At 42.8% G+C, this 24,386-nt stretch overlaps 1 protein-coding gene across 3 annotated transcripts in view; it reads left to right on the top strand.

The window, feature by feature from the left end:
- DPYD (dihydropyrimidine dehydrogenase) overlaps positions 1-24,386 on the top strand; it is a 608,504-nt gene that overhangs the window by 384,667 nt on the left and 199,451 nt on the right. For 2 of the 3 annotated variants that reach the window (XM_063136148.1, XM_063136141.1), the window contains one exon: positions 3,259-3,423. The exons of the other annotated variant lie outside the window; for it this stretch is intronic. In XM_063136148.1, coding sequence (XP_062992218.1) covers positions 3,259-3,423 — 165 coding nt within the window. The remainder of the gene's footprint in view (positions 1-3,258; positions 3,424-24,386) is intronic. 3 annotated transcript variants of the gene reach the window in all.

Raw genomic sequence — 24,386 nt, 5'->3', positions numbered from 1 at the left:
CTGTTGGTATGGCTGTACTTGACTCATGGCCTGGAACCACTCAGAAGAATCCCCCCACCTGCTTAACTTTTCTATCTTTTCTGCTCCTCTTTTTTGAAGGAGCTCAGAGTGTTCCCCACATAACAACCCTCTGAGGATGAGGGTGAGAGATCATGAGGGACCATCCAGTGAGCTTGAAAGCTGAGTGTGGGGCCTTAGCTAGACCTAAGGTTTATCCCAGGATGGTCCCTGCCTGTTCCCAGGATATCCTGTTGTCATTTACATGAACAGGGCTGACCCTGGGACAATCCCGGGATAAACCTTAGGTCTAGCTAAGGCCTATGATTCAGCTTGGCTTTCATAAGGCCAAGCTTAAGAGTTCAAGCCACAATATTATCCTATTTCTCCTCACTCTCTTTGAATGGTATAAGTAAATTAACAGTATTTAAATCCCATTGTCAGAGTTACTTTTTTAACAAAAAAAAACCAGGAAGCTTTTGGGGGAGGAACTGTAGCATAGTGGTAGAGAACATGCTTTGTATGCAGAAGGTCCCAGATTTAATCCCCAGATTCTCAAGGTAGGGAAAGCCTGGAAAGCCAGTTAAGAACATAAGAACATCAGAAGTGCCCTGATGCTGGATCAGACCAAGGGTCCATCTAGTCCAGCACTCCGTTCACACAGTGGCCAACCAGCCATCGGCCAGGGATGAAGTCCTGCAGAACATACTGGAGGCATTTTCTAAGAAATTAAAAGATACAAAGTCCTGGTATAGGAAAGTACCATGTTCAGATTACCTTATTAAATGACATTAAGAAAATTTCCAGTAAGTTGTGCAGGAACATTTACCTTTATTCATTATTGTCACCGTTGTGCTTGTAACTTACTTGCAACATATAGTGAGAGTGAAGAGCACCACAGTTATTGAAATTTTAAAATGTCACCATGCAGAGTTTGACTGATGAAGTATTGAAACGATCAATATAATCCGGAGTTGTCGTTTTATTCTGCGCATTGGCTTGCATTTCTACAGTAAAATGGACTTTTGTACAAGAATGTAAGATTCTCATTATGTTTAATGTTTACTCCCAATATGTATTTGTACTGTTTAGGCTATATGTAATAAATATTAAGAATGTCTGGCTAATTTTGCCACAACTTTGTACAGCCCATCCTGAATATTGTAGTATTTTTCATTGGTCCTATTTGTCTTGGTCAATTCAGGATAAGGCAGCTTCTTATGTTACTATAGCTTTTCATGCAATCACTGTAGGAGAACTAATACATTACCTTTTTAATTTATTTATCCTTTTCTTTTTGACCCTGAAACCTATGACCAGAGACAAATAGTAATTTATAAGTGTAGAAAGGGGATTGAGAGATGTTCCGCTTCTCATGGTGTGCACCAATTTATTTTGCGCCATGGCAGTCGCACCTCTGATCAAACAGGTCTCTGGGTGGTTTTTTTGAATGCTGTAAAAGCTATTTACCAGAAGTGAAAGAGTGATAAGTAAATACGGTATGTGCAGTGATGACTCCATCAACCTTGAGTGTGTCAAAATGGTCTCCTCCCTATCCATACTCTTTGTATGTTTACCACTCCCTCTGCTTCCATCTGTTATCTGTTGTCTCCCCTGTATCAGGTTTTAGATTGCAAGATCCTCAGAGCAGGAACTATGCTGCTGCTGCTGCTACTGCTATTATTATTATTATTATTATTATTATTATTATTATTATTATTATTAGATTGTAAGCCTATGCGGCAGGGCCTTGCTATTTACTGTTTTACTCTGTACAGCACCATGTACATTGATGGTGCTATATAAATAAATTAATAATAATAATAATAATAATAATAATAATAATAATACTATATCTGAGCCTTTTCTACAGTACTGGGACTCAAGGCGGTTTACAAGATTAAAACATATACAATTTAAACATATAAATACAAATTTACAAAAAGTTAAAATAGAATTAAACCAACAGTAAAAAAAATATATTAAAATTTAAAAAGCAGTAACAACAACAACTATAAACAAATACATCAACACAGGTCCAGAGTATTTCAAAAAGCCTGCTGGAACAAAAACCTTTTTGCCTGCCTCTGAAAGTGTAACAAAGAGGGAGCCAGTCTAAACACCAGGGAAGGGAGTTCTAGAGCCTTGGAGCAGCCACCGATAAGGCCTCTCCCGTATTCCCAACAGGTGTGCCTGTGATATTGGTGGGACTGAAAGAAAGTCCTCCCTAGAAGATCTCAGAGCACGGGCAGGCTCATCAGATAACCTGGACCCAAGCCATATAGGGCTTTATAGGTGATAACCAGCACTTTGAATTGTGCCCGGAAACAGACCAGAATCCAGTGGAGCTGTTGTAATAGGGGTATGCTTTAGGGTGGATTCCTGCATTGAGCAGGGGGTTGGACTCGATGGCTTTATAGGCCCCTTCCAACTCTACTATTCTATGATTCTATGAGTTATATGCTCCTTGTAACCAGCCCCAGTCAACAATTGGTAACCTCATCATAATAATATAATTATCTTTTCACTGTAAACCTAGAGTGAGTGAATGAATGAATCATTTCTTATGGTCACAAAAATGCAAATTTTTGTATGACGGAAGCTACAGCTCAAGAAAACCAATAACTTTCAAAATGAGGCCAACAAAATTTCCCCTCTTGTTTGTGCTGCAATAAAAAAAAAGAACCTACCAATCTTCCCAGTGACAGGATGAATCATACTTCAGACAGAACATCACCAGCTCTTCAGAAGGTCATCTTGGGAGAGTACTTAATAAGGGAGAAATCAGCTTCTCTCTGCAGCCTTTATACAGATTGCAGTATGGGAGTACATGATCAACAGACTTCATAGCACCCATTCCACATGAACACAGACTTGCGTTAATCAGGATCTTATTGAATTGTCCACTTAACAGTGTGGAGCACAACACATTGAAACCATAAAGCTAGAGGACACCTTATCCAGATGTATGCGGCTGATTTCACTTTTGTCTATTGCAACATTTCTGTGAGTTGGAACCAAAGCTGTGTGGGTTTCCTCTGCGTCCTCTTTGTATGCCTTTAAATCTGCTCTGGAGGGTCACCCAACTCTCTGGAGCACATTTTGGGCGCATGTGTGGTCAGTAGGGCCAGCGGTTTCGTTTCTACTGCCGGAACAACAACACTGGATCCAACGCTATATTTTCCACATAACCAATTTTCCTATGGTAGTACTGTTGGCTGTTGTTATTTAACTTTGAAAAATCTTTTACTGTTTCAACAGGACATTGTAACGAACGTTTCTCCAAGAATAGTACGTGGAAGTACCTCGGGTCCCATCTACGGTCCTGGCCAAGGTTCTTTCCTGAACATTGAGCTCATCAGTGAGAAAACAGCAGCCTATTGGTGTAAAAGTGTCACTGAACTGAAGACTGACTTCCCTGATAAAGTAAGTTGACTTCAGGTGCAAAGGACATGCATGTGGGAGCTGGAGAGGAGCAGTAACATTTTCATAGAATTGGAGGTAGTTTGAAAAAGAGGTAGCTCCTTGTGGGCTGTAAACTCATGCTGCTGGCATACAGAAAACCTGCAAAATCTAAAGATGAAAGTGGGAGAAAAGAAATGTGTTTACAGCCTGAGAAGCAAAGCCTCTCTCAAGTTACTTTCAGCTCTCTTGAAAACTATTTTCTTTTCCCAGCTAAATTTACACATTCCATTGTTTCTCGACTAGAAAATCTTAATGCATGTAATGGACTTAAATGTATCCCGTGAATTCAGCTCAAAACCATCATGATTATAATGGTAAATTTATCAGTAAACAAAGAAAGGTTTTTGCTCTCTGCGAAGAAAATCTTTTGGTGCTTATTCTAAAATGCTCTCCACTATTAGGGTTTGCAGAAATAGTATTTGTTCAGATCTCTTTGCCCTCCCCTGGAAAAACATACATATACTAGCCCTTGCAAGACTTTGCAACTCACATTGTCTCTGTGATTTACAATTGTTTCCAATAGAATAAACAAAGGACACTGATATGCTTGACAAAAGGGAAAACTTCTGGATCCACAGACCCATAACTCTAACTCTAAATGGCCTTAATCTGGAAGACAATTTGTATGCAATACACCAGTCCTCTCTCTCTCTCTCTCCCTCCCTCCCTCCCTCCCTCTCTCGCTCCCTCTCTCCTAAGTAATTTTCATCTCCAGGCATTCCAAACCAGAACTCCTAGTATCTCCTTTAATAGCACAGCTACTGATGAGGGCAGAAGCCAAAATGTTTAGCTCAAATGTATGTGTATATACTCTCTCTCTCTCTCTCTCTCTCTCTCTCTCTCTCTCATCTTTCTGAGTATTGTGTGAGTGCATACAAATGAGAGAGAGGCAGAGATGAAGATACAAAAGAATATCAGCAAATGATTATAGTGAAGTAAATTATTGCATTGTTGCAAATATTAGAAACATTAATTTAATTAATTTAATATTAAAAACTGTAATTGATGCAGTTTTAATAGTGGGTTCAAAAATCAACATGCTAAGAATTAAAGCCTTTGTCACCATCAAAGTAGTTGAGAATGTTTTGAATTGATTTTCAGCACAAAAGGGAATTAAAACAATCCCAATTTTAGTTACATTAAGGGCATGTCTATACTTTTCGGCTTTCCAGGACTCAGTGGGGAGGATCCCGGGCTTTCTGGCTTCTGGGATCCCTCCCCCAGTGTCCAAATGGCAGCACAATGTCCCAGAAGTAAGGTGGGACTTTTTTTGTGTGTGGAACGGAGATGGGAGTGCTCAACCACAAAGTAAGTTTCTTAAAAAACAACCCTATTGCAACTGCTCCCCACCCCTGACGGCACAGACTGCCCCCGTGCAGCTCCGTTCCCATTCCCAGAACCCTGCTACTCATGGGGAAGACGGGACAACGCAGGAGTAGCTCTTTGGGATAGTCCTGGGACCATGGAAATATCAGGAAATCTGCAGTCCCAAACATCCCGGGGAAAGATCCTGTTCACCCTGGGTTGCCCCCAGGATCCCCTGTGTGCCATATAGATGCACAAGGATGACCTAGAGATGACCCCCAGGTATCTGGCAGGTGTAGATATCTGATCTCACTTTCACAGGGCCCAGACAGAAGTTGTGCTGAACAACAAAGCCACTATCAATCTAGGGATGCTTCCAAACTTTTCTTCATGCAATTCCCATACCCCAACCCAAGGACTTTAGAGTTCCAAATTTACCTGATCTTGCTTCTGAAGTGTAACTGATGCATTAGGAAACCTTGTACAAAGCTTGTTCTGTGGCTTTCCTCCCTCCGCATAACTATCAATGAGTGCATTGATAAAGCATGCAAAAAGGTAATCTTGATGTGATAATGTGCATGGTTCCATGATGCTCATGAGTGCATTGATAAACAACGCAAAACAGAAAGAAAGACAACAAGCTTTATGTGATTGCATTTGGTTTTATTAAGATTCTTTGGTGTGGTTTTTTGATAGTGAGCAGGAGTGTGTGCATGCATCACAGAAGTACCATGCAGAAAGAATCTTGTTGCCATCACACATGTGATCAGTGCTTCTTTGCAGTGTTTGATTACTCTACAATAATAGCAAGAGGATAAACGTGCAAATAAAATGAAGGAACCACAAGTTGTAGCAAACCATGTACATTCCAATTTTGGAATTAATTTTAGAAATTCTCCTAGCTAGAGACGAACTCCAAGAGATTCAGTGCTAGCGGTTCATTGGTTCTTTGTCCTACCCACTAAGGACCTAGAAGGGGAAGTATGGCCCTATATCAACCATGGGCTCATCTACACCAAGCAGATATTCCACTATGAAAGTGGTATCAAAGCGGTATATAAAAGGCAGGAGCCACACTACTGCTTTATAGTGGTACTGAAATGCACTGACAACTGTTGGGGCCCATTGACATATACCATATACTCCTTTCATACCACTTTCATAGTGTTATATCCTGCTTGGTGCAGTTGTGTCATGGCCCCACCAGTTGTCAGTGCATTTCATTACCACTATAAAGCAGTAGTGTAGATCCTGCAGTTCACCTCAATACTGCTATAAAGCAGTAGTGTGGCTCCTGCCACTTATATACCACTTTCATACCACTTTCATAGTGGAATATCCCGCTTGGTGTAGGTGAGCCCCATGCATCACATACAGAGAAATGTGGTGCAGCTCGTCCAGACTAAGAGTTGGCTGATGCCAAACATGGACAAAACTTGCTCTAATCCATGGCAGACATTGAACAAAGCATGACACTTTAGAATATCTGGGGAAATCTTCTGCCAGAGCAAATTGTCAAACACTTGGTGAATGCAGTTCAGTATCTCCTTTCTCCGGTGTAACCCTGTCACCTTCAATGGGATTGCACAAATGCATGCGGTCATTGAATTGGCTCATAATGTCAGTCCATCAATTTTTATTTGTGGGCTTCCACCAGACATTCTTCATAATGTACGGAGCACAAAGAAAGGGCTCTAGAAGATTGACTATTAATAAAGACATCCTCAATGAACATAGCTTTAAAAAATATCATTGAAAGTGAGTGACAAGTTTCCCTGGGTATACATAAGCACTTAGTGACCCTCATTCAGTATTTGACAGTGCATGTCGTGGCATTTTAATGGAACATTTGATAAATTAAACTGTCCTGGAAAAAGGGATTTCCTTAGCCAAACAGTAAAGTGTATTAGTGATGTTTGACTGACAATTAAATCCTTTCATCATTGGTTCGGGAAACACATTTATTGCCAGTAAATAATGTTTAATTAACCTTGCCCTAACCAAAGTAAAAACTATACATCTTAGGGGAAAGTACACAGTGTAATGGTGGTGCTTAGTTCCAACTAGGGATGCTTGAGGAATGGGATCTTTGTGACTTCCAAGATGAACTGACCTGATCTACATCTCCTGAGTGAATGTGCAGATTGGAATATATTTATCCTTCACATTTTACACTTCCTCCAATTTTGCAATGTAGTTCTTGGCTCAAAAACCATGCCAGAATACATTTTTAAATGCTTATTTGGGGGAGAAAATACATTTAGGTTGCAATCCTATGCAGACCTACTTGAGAAGTAAGTTCCAGTGAAATCAGTGGGACTTTCTTCTAAATAGGCGTGCAGAGGGTTACACTTTATGAAATGTGTACATTTAGACAAAGAATATTTATATACACATTTCATGTGGATTTTTGTGTTTTTTTTTTAAAAAAAAATCAGATTAATACAGAAGCAGGATGCAATAGACTTGTGCGTGAGCTCATGCAAAATTGACATGGACCAGAAATCGGCTGAGCCATCCATTCATAGTTACAAGAAGTTTGGAGAATCCCTCCAGTAGTTGTAGAATTTTGCTATTAGTTTTGTTCCAGCATTGTAGACTTAACCCTACTTTACATATACTTTGAATGGTGTGGTTGCCATCACCTTGAAGGTTGCTCTGATGCCACCTTAAAATGTGCATAAAGGGAGTCACAGCTAGTAATACATGTTGGATAATAACAGTGGTAGGTGCTTTCAGGATTGATTGATCCGATGGCGATTTTGGCATTGTAATTATGTGACAACCTCTGCCATGTCTTCATCAGAGATGTAAACTCTCTCTCCAGGAAACCCTGTAGTACTCTGAAAAAGAATGAGTGGGCTCTGCCAGAATTCTCAGCAGCTAACCAAATTACAGTTTCCAAGATCCATTCCCATGGCTTCCCCCAAAGATACAGTCATTATACGTTGATAGTGTAGATAAACCTCTTTGTCCATGTGAGAACTTTTCTGTGAAGGTTCTTCTTCAGTAGATGAGAAAATTTGTCCATGATAATGAGCATCATCACACCGGGGGGGGGGGGGGGATTGTGTTTCCTTACCTTCATTTCTCCGCATTTCCTCATTCTTCCTGGAGGGGAAAGAGGAAGTAAACAAAGACCACATGGCCCATTCAGAGGCTGTTTTTATCGTGCCCCATTTCCTGCTCACAGTAGGAGATCATGGCACATTCTGTTTTTAAAAAAGTTGGATTAAAAGAGGTCTATTTTGCTATGGAAAAATGAATGGAAGGAGTGGGAGGAGTGTGGGAGGTGGACATCATCATCTGAAGGATGTGCGCACATCCATAAGTGGACAATAACAAGCGTGTGATAAAATGATTGTCTGATGAACCTCAATATCATTAGCACATGCCTAAGGCATCAATGGATTGACTGAATCCGCGTGTGTGTGTCTGTGAGAGTGTGTGTGTGTGTGTGTGTGTGTCTCAGTTCAGAGAACACGTTAGTCAATGCAGTGTGAAAATTCCACTCAAAGGTTGAACTTTTAGGGGGATACTCCCACACAATATGTTCTCTCCACCGTTGTGTGACTGTGGGCTATCGTGGAGTGGAGTAAAAGTCAACACGATGTTTGATTGACAGTTTCTCCATCCTCTCTCCTCCCCCAGTCCACCCTATGGTATCCCATCAGCTATTGCTGAGAAAAAAACAATCCGGGTGGCTCTCCTAGAGTGAAACTCCCTCCTTTCGCTGCTCTTTCCAGAGAACTCTGTAGGCAGTTGGAGAAGTCATGGAAAACTCCATGGACCCCACTACACAACACGCAACACAACGGTTGTGCAGGAACTCTCCTCTGTACAGCGTGGATATTCTTGAGTGGAGTGTTTCCCAAAAAAACCTCCACTGTTGCATGGAGTCTTCCCAACAAAGACAACACATTTCTCAACGGTGGTGGAAAAACTCCACCATGGAGTTCTAAAATCACTGTTGAGAAATGTGTTGTCTGTACTGTGCGTGTGTGTAAGCATCTGTGATTACAATGCCAGCATGAAGGGTACACATACATGATGTCTGTCAAAAAGCATATTCCGTCCTCTTTCATGCCTGGGGGCACTCATATCTAAAATTAATAGTTTCTTAACTGATAGTGCCATACCTGGACTACAATGCTGGCTCTTCCCATAATCTTTGCAGTGTGACCACAGGTGATGATTTTAAGTGACACTTGCAGTGGTTGAGTGCTAAGGTGCTTATGCACAGAACCTTGCCAGCTGGGAAGAAAGTGTGCACAACCTCAAAGCAACTAGCTTGTCTGAACAAGCATGTCGTTAAATGTCTGGGCCTGTGTTGCTTTGCCTAAGAAAGGTAGCAAACTATGTCTGTTACCTAGCAGTTTACATTCCTAAACAAACCAATTTACTCTGCAGTGTATGATGCATTTATCTAGAAGATGTGTTGCATTTTCTAGGCATGATGGGCTGTCCTTTGGCAGCTCAGAAAGCTCTGAATTCTCCCCCCCCCCCCAAACCAGAACACTGCCCAGGCAAAAACGCATATAAAATCTGTGCTACAAATTTTATCCCAAGGTCCTGAGAGAAAAGTGTTGGCTCAAGGGCTCCACAGCACAAGATTTCTATGGACTTACCTCAAATTTTGCAGTACTGCAGCCTTTCTAGCTATTCTGTGTCTTTGTGTTGTTCGAAGAGTGTGTGTGTGTGTGTTGTTTTTTTTAATGAAAAACGATAGGCAATGGTACAGAGCAGTAAGGCATATTGGAGATTTGTATCTTCAGTAACAACCATTGTTTGCTTAGAGCATCAGACTCTGGCCCTATTAGAAAGGAACACGTATCACAATTTTTTTACATATATAAATTTTTATTGTCTTTTCAAAATTAAAATACAATGAAATACAAAACAAAAACAAAAACTGAACACATTAAAACTTATTCCCAGTCCCTCCCCATTCCCTCCCCACACTTGGTTGATTTCAAAGTTTTCCTTCTTACATCTTTCATTTTCGTTTTATTAATATATTAATTTTCCATTTCATTTATTAATCATCTGCTTTTTGTGAGTCCCACAAATTTCTGTAAGCTTCTGGCAGAGTTATTCCTTTCGATTCTTTCTTCATCTAGGCCTAATCTACACCAAGCAGGATATTGCACTGTGAAAGCTGTATGAAAGTGGTATACAAAAGGCAGGAGCCACACTACTGCTTTATAGTGGAATTGAAGTGTACTGACAACTGTTGGGGCCCATTGACACAGACCACATACTGCTTTCACAGTGCTATATCCTGCTTGGTGTGGCTCCTGCCTTTATATACCACTTTCATAGTGGAATATCTTGCTTGGTGTAGATTAGGCCATAGTGTATGTATTTTTGCCAATCCATCCTGAAAGTATCTCTTTTCTTTATTTCTCTATGTACTCTTAACTTCTGTGTCAGCTTTTTGTTTATTGCTATATCCCAAATTTTCTTTTTCTACAATGATACTGTCAGCATCCTAGCTGTCTTCCAATTACTTGCTATTAATTGCCTTGTGGCTGTCAACAAAAATCCAATATTTTTTTCGCCTTTTATCTCTCTATTTTCTTTAACGTATATATTCATTAAAGCTAGCTCTAGTGTTTTTCGAATCTCTTGATCAGATTTTTTTCTTATTTCTTGAAAAACTTTATCCCAAAACTTCCTGACCTTCTTACATTCCCACCACATATGAATTTGGGTTACATTAGTTTCACGTCCTCTCCAGCACAAAGGTGATACACTCTTATGGATTTTTGCCAATTTCACGGGTGTCAGTTACCACTCCTAAACTAATTTTAGCGCACTGTCTTTTATTCTTGTAGATATTGTTTGAAAGTGGAATCTATATAAAAAAAAATCCCCCATTCCCCTTCCTCTAGTTCCTCTTCAATGTCTCTTTCTCATATCTGTTTAATTGTTACATCCCCCTTATCTCCTGCTTTATTGTTTCTATATATTTGTATTATTGTACCCTTATCTCCTAATTCATATTTATCTATGAATTTTACCCATTCTGTTAACTCTTGTACTTTGCCTTATTATCTTTCTTGTTCTTACAAATTGACTAATTTGCATCCATACTAACCATGACATTCCCATATTTTGTGTATGGTTATTCCATATTTCTTGTATTACTGGGTGCTGGGGTTCATAAAAAAAATCTCATTTGTGTCAATCCTATTTCTTTCAGTTTATTTTTGCCTACTGCTTTCCCTTTGATGTCAAAGTCTGGGGTGCCCAAATTGATGTTAAGGGTGAGATCCCTGGCATTAATTTCTTTTTTTCTAAAATACTGTACTTTCAACAATCCTTTTATTGTGCTTCCCAAGGTCCTGAGAGAAAAGAGTTGGCTCAAGGGCTCCATGGCACAAGATTTCTATGGACTTACCTCAAATTGTGCAGTACTGCAGCCTCTCTGGCTATTCTGTGTCTTTGTGTTGTTCGAAGAGATTTTTTTTTTAATGAAAAATGATAGGCAATGGTACAAAGCAGTAAGGCATATTGGAGATTTGTATCTTCAGTAAGAACCATTGTTTGCTTAGAGCATCAGACATTGGTCCTATTAGAAAGGAACACATATCACAATTTTATGAAGACTATAAGCACATCTTGAAAACACTGCCTCAAGGTGTAAAATCCGAGAAAATTAAAGCCGTTTCTGAAATCCTCTGCCAGGCCTCTTCCCGAAAATGAGCTGAGAGCATCTCTTGATTATTGGGAAAAACAAATCCTTAATGGCTAGAGATAGCTTTAGTACTCGTATCACCTGATCGTAACAATTCAGCTAATGCCAGTGCTTGAAAATTCCTCTATGAAGGAACTCAAGAAGAACAGCTTGCAAGAAAGAGCCGCATTTCCTAGAATGTGTGCTGTGATGTACTTCAGCAACCTTTTTTTCTCCTAGAATGTGACACATCTCCTGAAATTGTGTCACAGTTCTACTGAAATGTGACAATAGCATTGGCTATTATGTAAACGTAACGCCTGAATGCATTTTTATCCTATTGATCAGGAGTAGCTAGTGTGGTGTCTACAGGGCCCAGTGTGCCCCAGGATATCTTTCTTGGTGCCCTCCAAGGGGCCCTATCCCTCCCTCTTACTTTTTAAAAAAATTAACACATTTTCTTACTAGCAGTGGGGATTGCTCTGAAATATTATTGGTGCTGTGTTGGGATGCAGAACGCATCTCTGCCTTGGGCTCATTATTTTGGGCCTTTGCCACACCTTCCATGGCAGCCATTTTGTGGTGTTTCCCAGGGCAGTATCTCAAATTCCTAAATGTGGCCATGGCCCCAAAAGGTCACCACCCCCAGCTATTAATTGTTGTTCATTTTCCTTTAGCTTAAATGCCACCCACATCCACATTTTACTCACTGGAACATTGACAGTGCAATTCTGTATGTGCCTTCCCTGAAGTAATCCCCACTGAGTTCAATGGGATTTCTATGGGGGCAGGGGGTTATAAGATTGCAACCTGAGAGAGGATTTTGTACACTAATAGCAAAATCCCAAGCATGCTTATTCTGGTGTAAGTTTGATTTCATTCAGTGGGACTTACTCCCAAAGAAATGAAGTTAGGCTGGCAACCTTAATTTCTTTGGAAATGGAGCAATTTTCTCCAAAAATATAAGCAATGTAAACTTTAACAAGTTTAAATTACACCAGAACTACAAACCCATTCAGCAAATGTAATCCCCCTTCCTTTGCACACTTCACTCCATTTTTAAACAGCAATAACAACCTAGCTACGTTTCTTGGAGATCAATGGCCTGCTGGGATTAATGACCCAGAGCAGCGTCTCAGGATAGCAAGATTTTCTAGCCAGTCATTATGGCTATCTAAATGTTCTGCCCCTCTGTGGTTATGGGCTTATGGAAGGTTTCAGTGAACAAAGAGGGTCTCATTGCAGAGCTAGAAGGTAAGGAACAAACCCAAGAAGAAAAGTTTGAGGTTTTAATACATATTCTGTGTGTGTTTGGGTGACCAGGTGTCCTCTTTTACAGATGACAGTCCTTTACCTGAAGGACTGACAAAGGACTGTCCTTTATTTGAAGGCATCCTCTAGTTGAAAAGCTGCCTAACTCTAGTTTAAAGATAAAGAACCATCAGAACTGTGGCCCATCCCCAGTTAGCACCTGGACAGCAGGTAGGCCCACAGGTCACCTGGTCACAGTCTTCTACACTATGGTGAGGTGGACTGCAGCTCTTCTTGAATTATAATAAAATTATCTTATTTTGGGGACAAATTATAACAATTATTTCTTCATTTGCATCCGTGCATGTGAAGCAGCATGTGCAAATGTTAGGCAAAACAGTGTCCTCTTCTGTCCTCTTTTTAGTGATGCATTTCCTCTTTTTTGACAAATCATAAGAGACCAGCTTCCCTACATGGGATAATCCCATGGGGCTATCCCCAAAGGACTTACTATGGAGCACTAAAAAGTTACAAACTAGTTTGACAATAAGCACTCTGTAGCTGCTCCGGACATCATATTTATAAATATCGATGATGATGATGTTGATGATGATTAATTTTTTCACTGCCATGCGAGGTGGGCAGGTAGTTTTAGCCCTTGGTGGTGGTGGGGGTCTAGTGGCAAAAATAGCCCCTGGACGTCCCAAAGTTGCCTATCCTTGCTTTAGATGTGCACATTTGAACTGAAGTATCTTGCGTTTTTATACCTCAGGTATATCCTTTAAAAGTATTTATTTTGTTCCCAAATCTCCTCATGTGTCTTATAGCTATGTCTTTTCCTCACTTTTACTCTAGAGTAGGTGCTGCTCTTAAAAGCTTCCCCTTACTTCCCCACTCCAGAGTCCAATCTGAATTAAAGCCCCTGAGCTGACTCTAGAGTAAGAATGGAAAAATGACGTAGCTGCTAGAAATGACTGTTTTGGCCCTTAGCAGGGCCTTTTTCATATCCCCAAGCTGTTGTCTTGTCTTCCTTCAGCTGCCTTTCCTTTTGGTCCAACAGCAGACAGAGAGCTTGCCAACACTTGGTACCCATCATAGCCAGACCATAGGACAGTGCTACTTGTTGAGAATTCTGACGGCACTCCCATTAGCAGGCCTAGAAAGCTGAAGGAGGCAAACCCACTGAAGAAGGAGCTCTCTCTCTCTCTTTCCACCAGTTCTCTCTCCTTCCCCTCTTCTTAGCAGCTAGATCCCTCTGCTCTTCCCTCTCCTAACTCGCAGGGGAAAGGAGAGGGAAAAAAGACAGCCAGCGGCTTCACCTTCACAGTTCGTCTGATTGCTAATTCCCAAACATAGACTCGCTTCTGAAATGCTTATGGATGCAGATATTTCCCCCCATGTATTGACACTGTGCATTGAGGAACGAGCACCGGGTCCTTGCTCACAAGTAAATCTATGGGTTTAAATCTATGGGTTTGCACATGGACCTTCCTTGCCAGTTATTCTGCCGACTGCATGGATGTCGGGGACAGGCCCAGCAGGCCCATTTCGGTTCCCTCTTCCATGAATACTGTTAATGAAAACATTTGCACAGGAGGTACTTGTCTTCATCATGTAGCACGTTTGCTTGGAGAAGGGTGGCTGGCTGTTGAGTTTTATCGTAAGGTGGGCAACTTAAGCGGGGATTTCTAATTCAGCTCATTATAGGCCCAGAAATGACTAACTGGGAGTTTATTTCCAACTCCTTGTTCCAACATTTGCCAACATCACTACTGCTTTTCTCTGTTCTCCTCCCTGCTTGCCCACCCCTCTCAGTTAGGTCGGGAGCCATTCCTACCTGAATTACTCTTGCCAGGGGAAAAATAGGTTGCAGCAAGGCATACACAATTCTTGCAGTCAGCCCTAGTTTTCTGTAGCTTTATTCTTTGAAGTTCTTTTACATTCTCATAAAAATCACACCGAAAGAGCCGCTGCTCTCATTTGGCCATTTTGACGATGAGCCGTAGGAACCCATTAATCCAGTAACTGTCCGTTTTAGCTTTAAAATCACAATACCGGTTTCTTGAGGCCAAAAATCAATGCTGATGTGCACTGTAGCTTATGGCGTGTTTTAAAACACTTCTGTGGCAGGCCCCTCTGTTGACTAGTTGAGAAAAGATGAAATTCAGGCATAGTATTGGATTGGTAATGCTCATGAGATAATGACATGTGGGACATCCTCAGATTATAGAGGCAAAACTTACAAGTTGAGATGGAATAGAAAAATGTTTCAGTATTGTACTGCACATGAACGTTTCTGTATGCTGATTGGCTGAGGTGGTGTGATAGCATGGAATACTCATGAGTGTTCTAATTTTCATGGGGGGGTGTCTATCAGAATGTTTGGAGCTCACTTTCTGTGAGGGAAAGGAAAGTTGTCAGATTGGCTGGGATTTAACCTTGCGATATCGTAGTGGTGGAACTGTTCACTACGGGACTCAAACAATGTGATTCCCTTAATAGCATCACTTTGCTTGAGGGACAAACTGTGACATTCGCTCTGTCAGCATGGAACAGATTTTACAGGACTAGCATGGGACTTAACCACAGGGAAGCACCTCCCATGCCACTGTGGTAATGCAGGCATAATGTGACAGGAGCACCATCAGTTATTGTTCACATGTATGCCCCCCCCCATCCTGTAGAAAGTGGGGTTTACTTTTAAAAAATAACCAAAGCTGTGCCTGGATAAGGGGAATTTAACCTGAGCCCCAACCCTACCTTGCTTCTCCATGTTCTTACTTCTGCCACAGGCATGTTTCTCCTCAATATTGGAAGAAAGCTAGGATTGGGCAGAAAAGTGTCTTATGTAGCAATGCATAGTGAGGTAAAGTGAGGCAGGAATCTGAGTTTCATTTCTTTACTTGTTTGCACTTTTTGTTGTTAAACATTAGGCCTCTCAATTGTTGCTTTATATTAACGTTGTGCTCCGCTTCGCTTCGGAGAAGCAATAGCGGAGCGGTCTGATTTGCCTCCGACAAAGGCGGAGACAGATCAGGTCGGGGGGGCTGAGAATTGAGGCGAAGCGGTTCGCCGTGATCCAGAGCACTGGATGCAGGTAAGTGGGGGGGAGGGGGACTCACCTGGCGGCAGTGGCGGTGCAGTCCATGTGGCGGTAGCAATGGAGCCAGGTGAGGAGGGCTTACCTGTGTCCGTTGCGGTCCATCACAGGCTTCAATTGAGGTCCCAGCTTCAAGCTGGAAGAGGCTGCGGCCTTCTCTTCTGGCTTGAAGCCAGGGCCTCAATTGAAGCCGCGACGTACCGCGACAGACACAGGTAAGGGGAGTTGGGCTTACCTGGCTCCACTGCCGCTGTCCATGCGGCAATGGCGGCGGATCCTGGTAATGGGGGAGGGAGCTTACCTGCTTCTGTCGCGGTCCGTCGTGGGCTTCAATTGAGGCCACAGCTTCAAGTTGGAAGAGACCACAGCCTTCTCTTCCGGCTTGAAGCCTGGGCCTCAATTGAATCCCCGACAGACCGTGACGGACACAAGTAAGGGGGCGTGGGGCTTACCTGCTTCTGTCGCGGTCCATTGCGGGCTTCAACTGAGGGCCAGGCCTCAAAGCGGAAGCAGGCCGCCTCCTGTGATGGAGGCAGGTAAGGGGATGGGGGGAGTTTCACTTACCTGGCTCCTCCGCCACCGCAGTCCATGCAGCGACGGCGGCGGAGCCGGGTAAGGGTGGCAGGGGGGCATACCTGTGTCCGTCGCAGTCCATCGTGGGCTTGAAGCCAGAAGAGGAGGCTGCGGCCTCTTCCGGCTTGAAGCTGGGGCCTCAATTGAAGTCCACGGCGGACCTCGATGGACACAGGTAAGGGGCGGGGGGAGTTGGGCTTATTGGCCACCATTTTGTCCCCCCTTCCCCACTTACCTGCCTCCACCGTCCACTACGGAGGCAAGTAAGTAGGGAAGGGGGGGTTAAAATCCCTATCCGCCCTTCCGGATCTCACTCCATGGAGTGGAGCAGGGGACAGGCGGATCAGCCTGAAGCTGTTCGGGCCCAATCCAGAAGTTCTGGATCGGGCCACGAAGCGGTTCGAGGGGTCCGTGCACAGCCCTACTTGTATGTGAATGGCACAGGCACGACAATGAACAAACACGGCTGCCCCGTCTCACTTAGTTTGGCCCTAACAGTTATGTTACTATACTGACACACTGCCAATAAATCACAAGTACAGAACCTCTTTCAGGCCAAGGGCCAAATTCCATTTGGGAGAAGCTTTCAGGGGTATTATTCCATTGGTGGGCAGGGATGAAAACCAAAGCATATTTTAGTTGAAAGCTCTTAGTGCCATTAGGTAAGCCTTAGGAGAGGCATCTCAAGCTTTTGGAATAAGCTGCACAAAATGATTGGTAGCTGCATGAAAGGGGTGGAGCCAGGGAAAGGGGGCATGGCCATCTGGGGAACCCTGGAGGGCCAGATTGGGACCACGGGTGAGCCAAATGTGGCCCTCAGCCCTGAGTTTGTACACCTCTGCTATAAATGGACATGACCCTGAGATCTGTCACTGAACTTCAGCAAGACTCCTTGGGAAAAGCACTGGAGGAGTTTTGAACAAAACAGATAAGAAGAAATGCTCCTGTTTTGCATAGGGTATCTATACATTAAGGGGAAATTCCATTGTCTTCCTGCTTCTTTTACGCGATTGTAATGGGCTGCATTACATGGGTGGAGAGGGGTGACCACATGATTTAAATTGCTAACCATACAGTCTATAATTGAAACCTTCCTTGCTCATATGCTCTAGTGGGTGGTTTGTAGCAGAACTTTGGCTGCACACGTTAGGAAATCCTACAATATTGCAGAAGAATCAGGATATCCAGGGTTGTTTTATTTTTGAACGGGATAGCCATGGGAAGGTGGGGAGACGTGCAGGTTGATGACATTATCTAAAGGACCCCACAAACTTCCATGAGTGGCCAGTCATGAGCTTGCCATATGCTGCTGGTGTAGAGATGCTAATATACATTTCTTGGGTGGGACACCAATCTGTGGCGACCGTTTATGGGGCAACAGCAGCTTACAGACATCAGAAGAAGTCGCCTGCTAAATCGAAGTAGTAAAAGAAGTATGGGTTGGTTTTGCTTTTTCATTTGGGGGCATGGATTGGTTGACCAGGATGCTTGCTTGTGCCTCATTGAAAATGAAAAGGCTGAAAAAATCTGCAGTGCAGGGGAAAAGCCCCCAGGGATGTGTTTGCCTTCTCCCTACCTTGTTTTTCAACTTTTGGTCTTACGAATCAATAAGGTGTCAGCACCCTGTTGTTAAGTTTTTGCTGCAGGTTATAGTTTATGTGTCTGAAATATTGTAAAACTGGATATAAGCACTTTCCATTAGCTCTTTTGATTGTGCCTTAGCCTGTCCTGCTCCCCTGATACCAAGGCAATATTTTAAAAGTAAGCTGCTGCTTCTGCTAGGTTAGGTTGCAAAGTGAGGTGAGTGGCTGGCAAACGTTTGCAGAAAGGCATTCAAATTTCTCGATGCTGAATGGGAATGGTGAAACTGCAAATAGTTTTAACATCTACACCAACATCCCCGTCAAAGTGAGTATCCTCTTTTTGTTGCCGGTTTTGCTCTTTTGGCCCTCTATCAACGATGCCAATTCCCCTTCCGTATTGATATCCATCACAACTGCAGTGATATGAAATAGCAAGGGGAAGGGTCAGTTTGGACATACTTGTTAAGCCATAGCTTAGGAACGAGCATCACGCCTGCATGCTCCCTGCTTCCACTCCACCCCCGACTCCTCCCTTCACTATTTTGGTAATGGGGTTCAGCACCTTGGATAGCTCCTTTAGAGCTGTGGCTGATTCTGACCGAAACCCAGAATGGGTGCACAGCCCCACTGAGAGTGGAGCCACCAGCCTCCACTGGGTCAGCCTCTTCACCACCAATGAAAATGCCATGTGTAACCTCTTTTGCAGCAGAGCAGAGGTTTTGATGGCTCTTCCCTGGAAGATGCTTTCTTCTATCAATGGGACACGGTCCTTCAGTAAGCTTTCCTTCCAAGTCCACTCATCACAAGGTCCTGGCCAAGATTTGATAAGACTGATCGGACAACAAGAGAGTCATACAGAAGGCCATAGTTTGATATTTACATCAGATAGCTTCCTTCGGAAAGACCCCCAAATTCTTTATATGTTTTGGGGTAAAAGTGACAGCTCCTCCGTTTCGACACAACGACTTTGTGCTTGTGTCTCCGACACAATAAAACTTTGTTATGCCCTGGCTCGGCTTCCAGTACTATGTTCAGACCAGGCCCATTCCACCCGGGTTCTTGCCCCTTCTGTTGCTTCTTCGAGAGGTGTTTCTCCAAGAGTTATGCAGGGCTGCTACATAGTTCCAGCCCATGGTATTTGTTAAACACGATCGCCTTGATTTTCAAGCAAGGAAGGATGCTTTCATCTATACTGACTTAATCACCTGTTCCATCCGCCTTCCTGTAAAGTGTGAGGCAGTGTGGTAGTGTAGTGGCTAGAGTGTTGGACTGGGAGTTGGGAGATCCGGGTTTGATTCCCCACTCGGCCATGGATGACTTTGGGCCAGTCACAGACTCTCAGCCCAACGTTTCTCACAGGGTTGTTGTTGTAAGGATAAAATGGAGAGGAAGATTATGTACGCCACCTTGGGTTCCTTGGAGGAAAAAAGATGGGGTATAAATGCAACAAATAAAGGAATCAATAAAGTCAGCCCCTATGTGTGACACGCAGGGATCACGAAGAAGATGGACAGGTTGCTTACCTGTAACTGTAGTTGTTTGAGTGGTCATCCATGCAGTCACACAACCCACCCACCTACCTCACTGCAGATATTTTGGTACATATTACTGTATCCTCATGGTTTGGGGCTCTTGCTACGGCATCCTCAAATAAACTCATTGGCATGCAGAAGCACCACCCTCTAGGCATGTGTGGGGTGGGGTGGGGGGCTTCCCACATAAAACTCAGCTCTAAGGGGTTCTGACAGAGGCTCTGCACAGGCCCAGAACCCCCATATGTGTGACTGTACAGATGGCCACTCGGAAAACTATAGTTACAGGCAAGCAACCTGTCCTTTCTTTCTTTTTACTGGAATCCTTACTACTGGGTTGTTGTTTTTCCAGCAGCTCAGTATCTTACCTTATAGCTAGATTCTGATCAGCTCCATTGGATGTTCTCTAATTTGGGCACGCATACTTGCAACGCAATGCAAGGGGAGTCACTGCACAGCTGCTTGCTTGCATGCTCCATGTGTCCTGCTCTCAAGTGAGACATCTCTGTTTCGCCTTGGCTGTTCCCTGCTGCCTTCGATGCTCTCTGCCCCACTTTGAACAAACAGGCAGCGTGCTTTCATTCAGAGCTGCTGTTTTTGGAGATGATTTGCCTGCCGGAAGGATGTTTGCTTTATTAAAAGCAAACAAGAGCAATGAAGATGGGGAGGGTGCCACAAAGCAAGGAGTAAAAACCAAGGAGACTCCTAGGTATAAACAGATGAGTAACTATTAACAACGGCATCTGCCTTTCATATTCTCATTAAAGGTGTACCTGCGGGTGGCCTCCCCGTTGAAAAAGCAAGATTTAAATGCAGGTTACGAAGAGAAACAAATGAAGGTTAGGAAGGGTTAAATTACTTACTGGCCCCGCTTTGAATTTTTTTTTATTCCTTCCGAAAGTGAAGAATATTATAAGTCAGTAATGTCAAGACATCCTGCATTACTTGTCTTTATCACTATGCAGAATCTTTTTTTAGTAAAGCAGCATCGAAAGAATAGATTTATGGACTGAAGGTACATTGTTTAATATGTCCATATCCATCTAGATTGACAGTTTCTACAGACTTGAATTTCCCAGGGGAGCACAGTGTTACTGGTGTCAGTGGATGGCATCATTTACTTCAATACTCCATTATTAAATTGATAACAAGATAATTCCTCTGCTTCTCACAGACATGACAGGGTTTACAACTGTTAACTCTCTTATTGCATGGGATTTGATGCTGTAAGAGGGTTTTAATAAGAAGCTTATTTTTATTTCAATCCGGTGACAAATCAAAAATTCCAAGGGGAAAAAAAGCATAATATGATTCTAAAGGTCCAAACAGCAACGATATTGGGGGAGGGAGGAGGGTTCTAGCATCTCTGGGGGGGGAGTTCTTCCTAATTAAAAGCACATGCCTCTTTGTGCTGATTATACTCAAACACTTATGGTTAGCCTATGCTTATAATAAGCGAAAATGTCAACTTTAAATCAATGCACTTTCTCACACTTACATGTAAAAGAAGCTTACTCATATTTCCTAGGAGATGATTAGTAAAGAAAGTTACTGGATATGGCATACCTTGGATCGCAGGAGTGGGAAACTTTCTGTTAAAATCAGCATGTCAGCGGCGGTGGGGCACAAAGCCAACAGTGGGTGGGGCCAAAGCCAGCAGTGGGCAGGGCCAGAGCCAAAATTGGATGGGTCATGCTTTCTTCATTCTCCCATCTACTTTTCTCTCTTTCTTAGGGCCAGCCCTACCATTAGGCAGAGCGAGGCAGTCACCTCAGGTGGCAGATGCTGGGAGGTGGCAGCCAGCTACTGGAGGAGAGAGATGCAGGCCATGTGGCCTGGCCTGCGCTCCCTAAGCTTGCTCAATACCTTCAGGTGTGGTGGAGGATGTTGTCCCATTGCTACTGTAGTGCCAAAGAAAAAGTCAACTGCCAGTCCAGACACATCCTGTACATAGAATGGGAGGGGGTGCCATCTTCTCCTTTGCCTCAGGCAACAAAATGTCTTGGGCCAGCCCTGTTCTTTCTGCTACTGACTTTTCTCTCTCTCCCTCTTCATTCTCAACCAGTGGGTTGCCAGGGAAGGGACAGATGCTCTTGATTGAGGTCTGAACTGATTGGATGCAGAGGACTTCTGAAATTAGTCTAAGGGCCACAAGACATCAGGCCGAGGGCTGTGCAGACCTTATGGCCATGGGTTGCCCATTCTGATGTATGGGAACATGATCTGTTGTTAAGATGTGTGCGTTCCAGTTATTTATTATATATTCATTGGCTACATTTATATGCTGCCTTTTCTTCCAAGGAACCAAGGTGGTGTAGATAATCTGCCTCCTCTCCATTTTATCCTCACAACAACCCTGTGAGGCAGATTAGGCTGAGAATCAGTGACTGGCCCAAAGTTACCTGGTGAACTTCGTGCCCAAGTGGGAACTAGAACCTGGGGTCTCCCCAAACCCTGGCCAACACTGTAACCACTACACTATAGACTATTTTTCAAACTATGTGACAACTTATCTATTAACTGGTACAAAGAGCCTGTTAAACCTGTACTAGCTCACCTGTGCTCCCTCACCTACCCGGCCTACTTGTTTTCTTAGATTGCCTAGTCTCAGAGCCATTAACAGATGGCCCATTATTTTATTTTAGCTTTGCTTTTTCAAACATGAGGGCTTGAAATTTAAGGGGGGGGGGAAATCATTCCCCCCCTCTTCTGTAACCTTCTCTGTAGCAGCACCTACCATCTAGAAAACCCTCCCTCATACAATTCGGGAGGCAGAAAATGTAACCTGCTTTAAACGCCTCCTGAAAAAACATCTTTTCACACACGTTTTCCCTAGTCTGTAACTGCTCCTGGGTTTATTTTGTATGGTCAGCTTTATATTATGTTTTGATTTGCTATATTTGATGATTTTAGATGTGAACTGCCCAGACAGAGCAGGAAAAAGGGAAGGACTTAGGAACTTACTGCATTTGAACAAGGAGCTAAAACTGCTTTTTTTGAACTGCCCTGAGGAAGGACCCAGATTTTGGAGTCCAAAACACGTAGGCTTATCTGAGGCTTATCTAAATAAACATATTTCAAGAAAGGCATATCTGAATAAGCACTCTTCTGGACCATAAGGAAAGCTGAGCGAAGGAAGATAGATGCTTTTGAACTGTGGTGTTGGAGGAAAATTCTGAGAGTGCCTTGGACTGCAAGAAGATCAAACCAGTCCATACTCCAGGAAATAAAGCCAGACTGCTCACTTGAGGGAATGGTATTAAAGGCAAAACTGAAGTACTTTGGCCACATAATGAGAAGACAGGCTACCCTGGAGAAGAGGCTGATGCTAGGGAAAGTGGAAGGCAAAAGGAAGAGGGGCCGACCAGGGGCAAGATGGATGGATGATATTCTGGAGGTGACAGACTTGACCCTTGGGGGAGCTGGGGATGGCGACAGCCGACAGAAAGCTCTGGCGTGGGCTGGTCCATGAAGTCACGAAGAGTCGGAAGCGACTGAACGAATAAACAACAAAAAGAACTCCTTTTTTGGTTCTACCCCTTGCCGTTTGACTTTCTTCGCATACTAACTGCCTAGACAGCCTCAGCTATTGGGCAGTACAAAAATGTAATAAATAAATACAATAAATAAGATAAAAAATAAAAAATAAAGATTGGATTCTGAGGAATTTTATGGATGTTTTGGAGAGAAAACTGGAAGTCACATTCAATGGACGGGAATCACAACTTTGTGGCGAAAGTAAAAGCAAGTCTGCAGTTCAAACATTTAGCACTGACTTATACGTTCAAGAGAAAACGTTGAAGTAGGTAACGTCAAAACATGTTCCCTTTTTCTGCCCCACCCACCGCCACAGACACATTTGGATTTCATGTTTTTATTTTTGAATTCATTTTAATGAACTAAGCAGGATAGGGCCCAGGAGACAAATTCGAAGAATGCAATGAATTTTTTTTTCCTTCTTCAGGGAGCTCCTTTTGCTGGGATAACACTTCAGTATCCCACTATTTATAATGCAAGTGCATACACCTAATGAAAACAAGAACTACATCATCAGGGAAACAGTCTTTATTTCCAAGCTCTGAGGGAGTCATAAAATAACACGTACATATTGTGGGATTTATCTTCATAGTATCTTTTGGAAAACAACAATTACTAATGCCTTCATTATAGTATAGTAATCTAAGTGAAGTTTAGGACGGTGTAGCCTAAATACCAAGCATTCATCTTAAAGTGTCATATTTGAATTGTAGCTTACTGTAAAGCTTTCTTTCCGAAGTTCTATGTGTGCATTAAAGAACAGTTTGCATATCACACGTTTGCCATCTCATTTATCTCATTACTTGTAATTATATTTTTTGTGTTTTTAATTTGAAAGCCACCTTGGAGGGGGAAGGAGCGTTGGAGATTCAAAATGTCATGCACAACTTCTCAAAGAAATAAAAAATAAGTAAACACTATATCGAGAATGTTCTTCATAATATATGATATCCAGACTCAACATTATGGCCAATGTAGCATTTCATGGCCATATCTCACTAAAATGTCTGCAGTGTATAAAATACTTTGGACAAGAACTAGTGTAGTGTAGTGGTCAGACTCCTGAATAGGGGATTTGGGTTCAAGTCCATACTCGGCCATGAAGCTCACTCAAAGGCTTTGGGCCAGTCACTGGCTCTCCGCCTAACTCACCACACAGGGTTGTTGTGAGGATAAAATGGAGAGGAAGAGAATCATGTAACCCAACGTGGGCTCCTTGGAGGAAAAGATGGAATAGAAAAACTAAATGAACCAACCACTAGGAAGTTCTCCTGTGCACCACTCTTTGAAATGAATTGGAACTACAAAAGAGCACTAGCACAGTCCTCTTTGGATGGTGCTCCTGCACAACTCTCATTTCAAAG

The sequence above is a fragment of the Elgaria multicarinata genome, chromosome 1, assembly GCF_023053635.1.
Source record: "Elgaria multicarinata webbii isolate HBS135686 ecotype San Diego chromosome 1, rElgMul1.1.pri, whole genome shotgun sequence".
Lineage (NCBI taxonomy): Eukaryota > Metazoa > Chordata > Lepidosauria > Squamata > Anguidae > Elgaria > Elgaria multicarinata.
The sequence above is the reverse complement of the archived record's forward strand: the minus strand, read 5'-3'. Positions and strand labels throughout refer to the sequence as shown.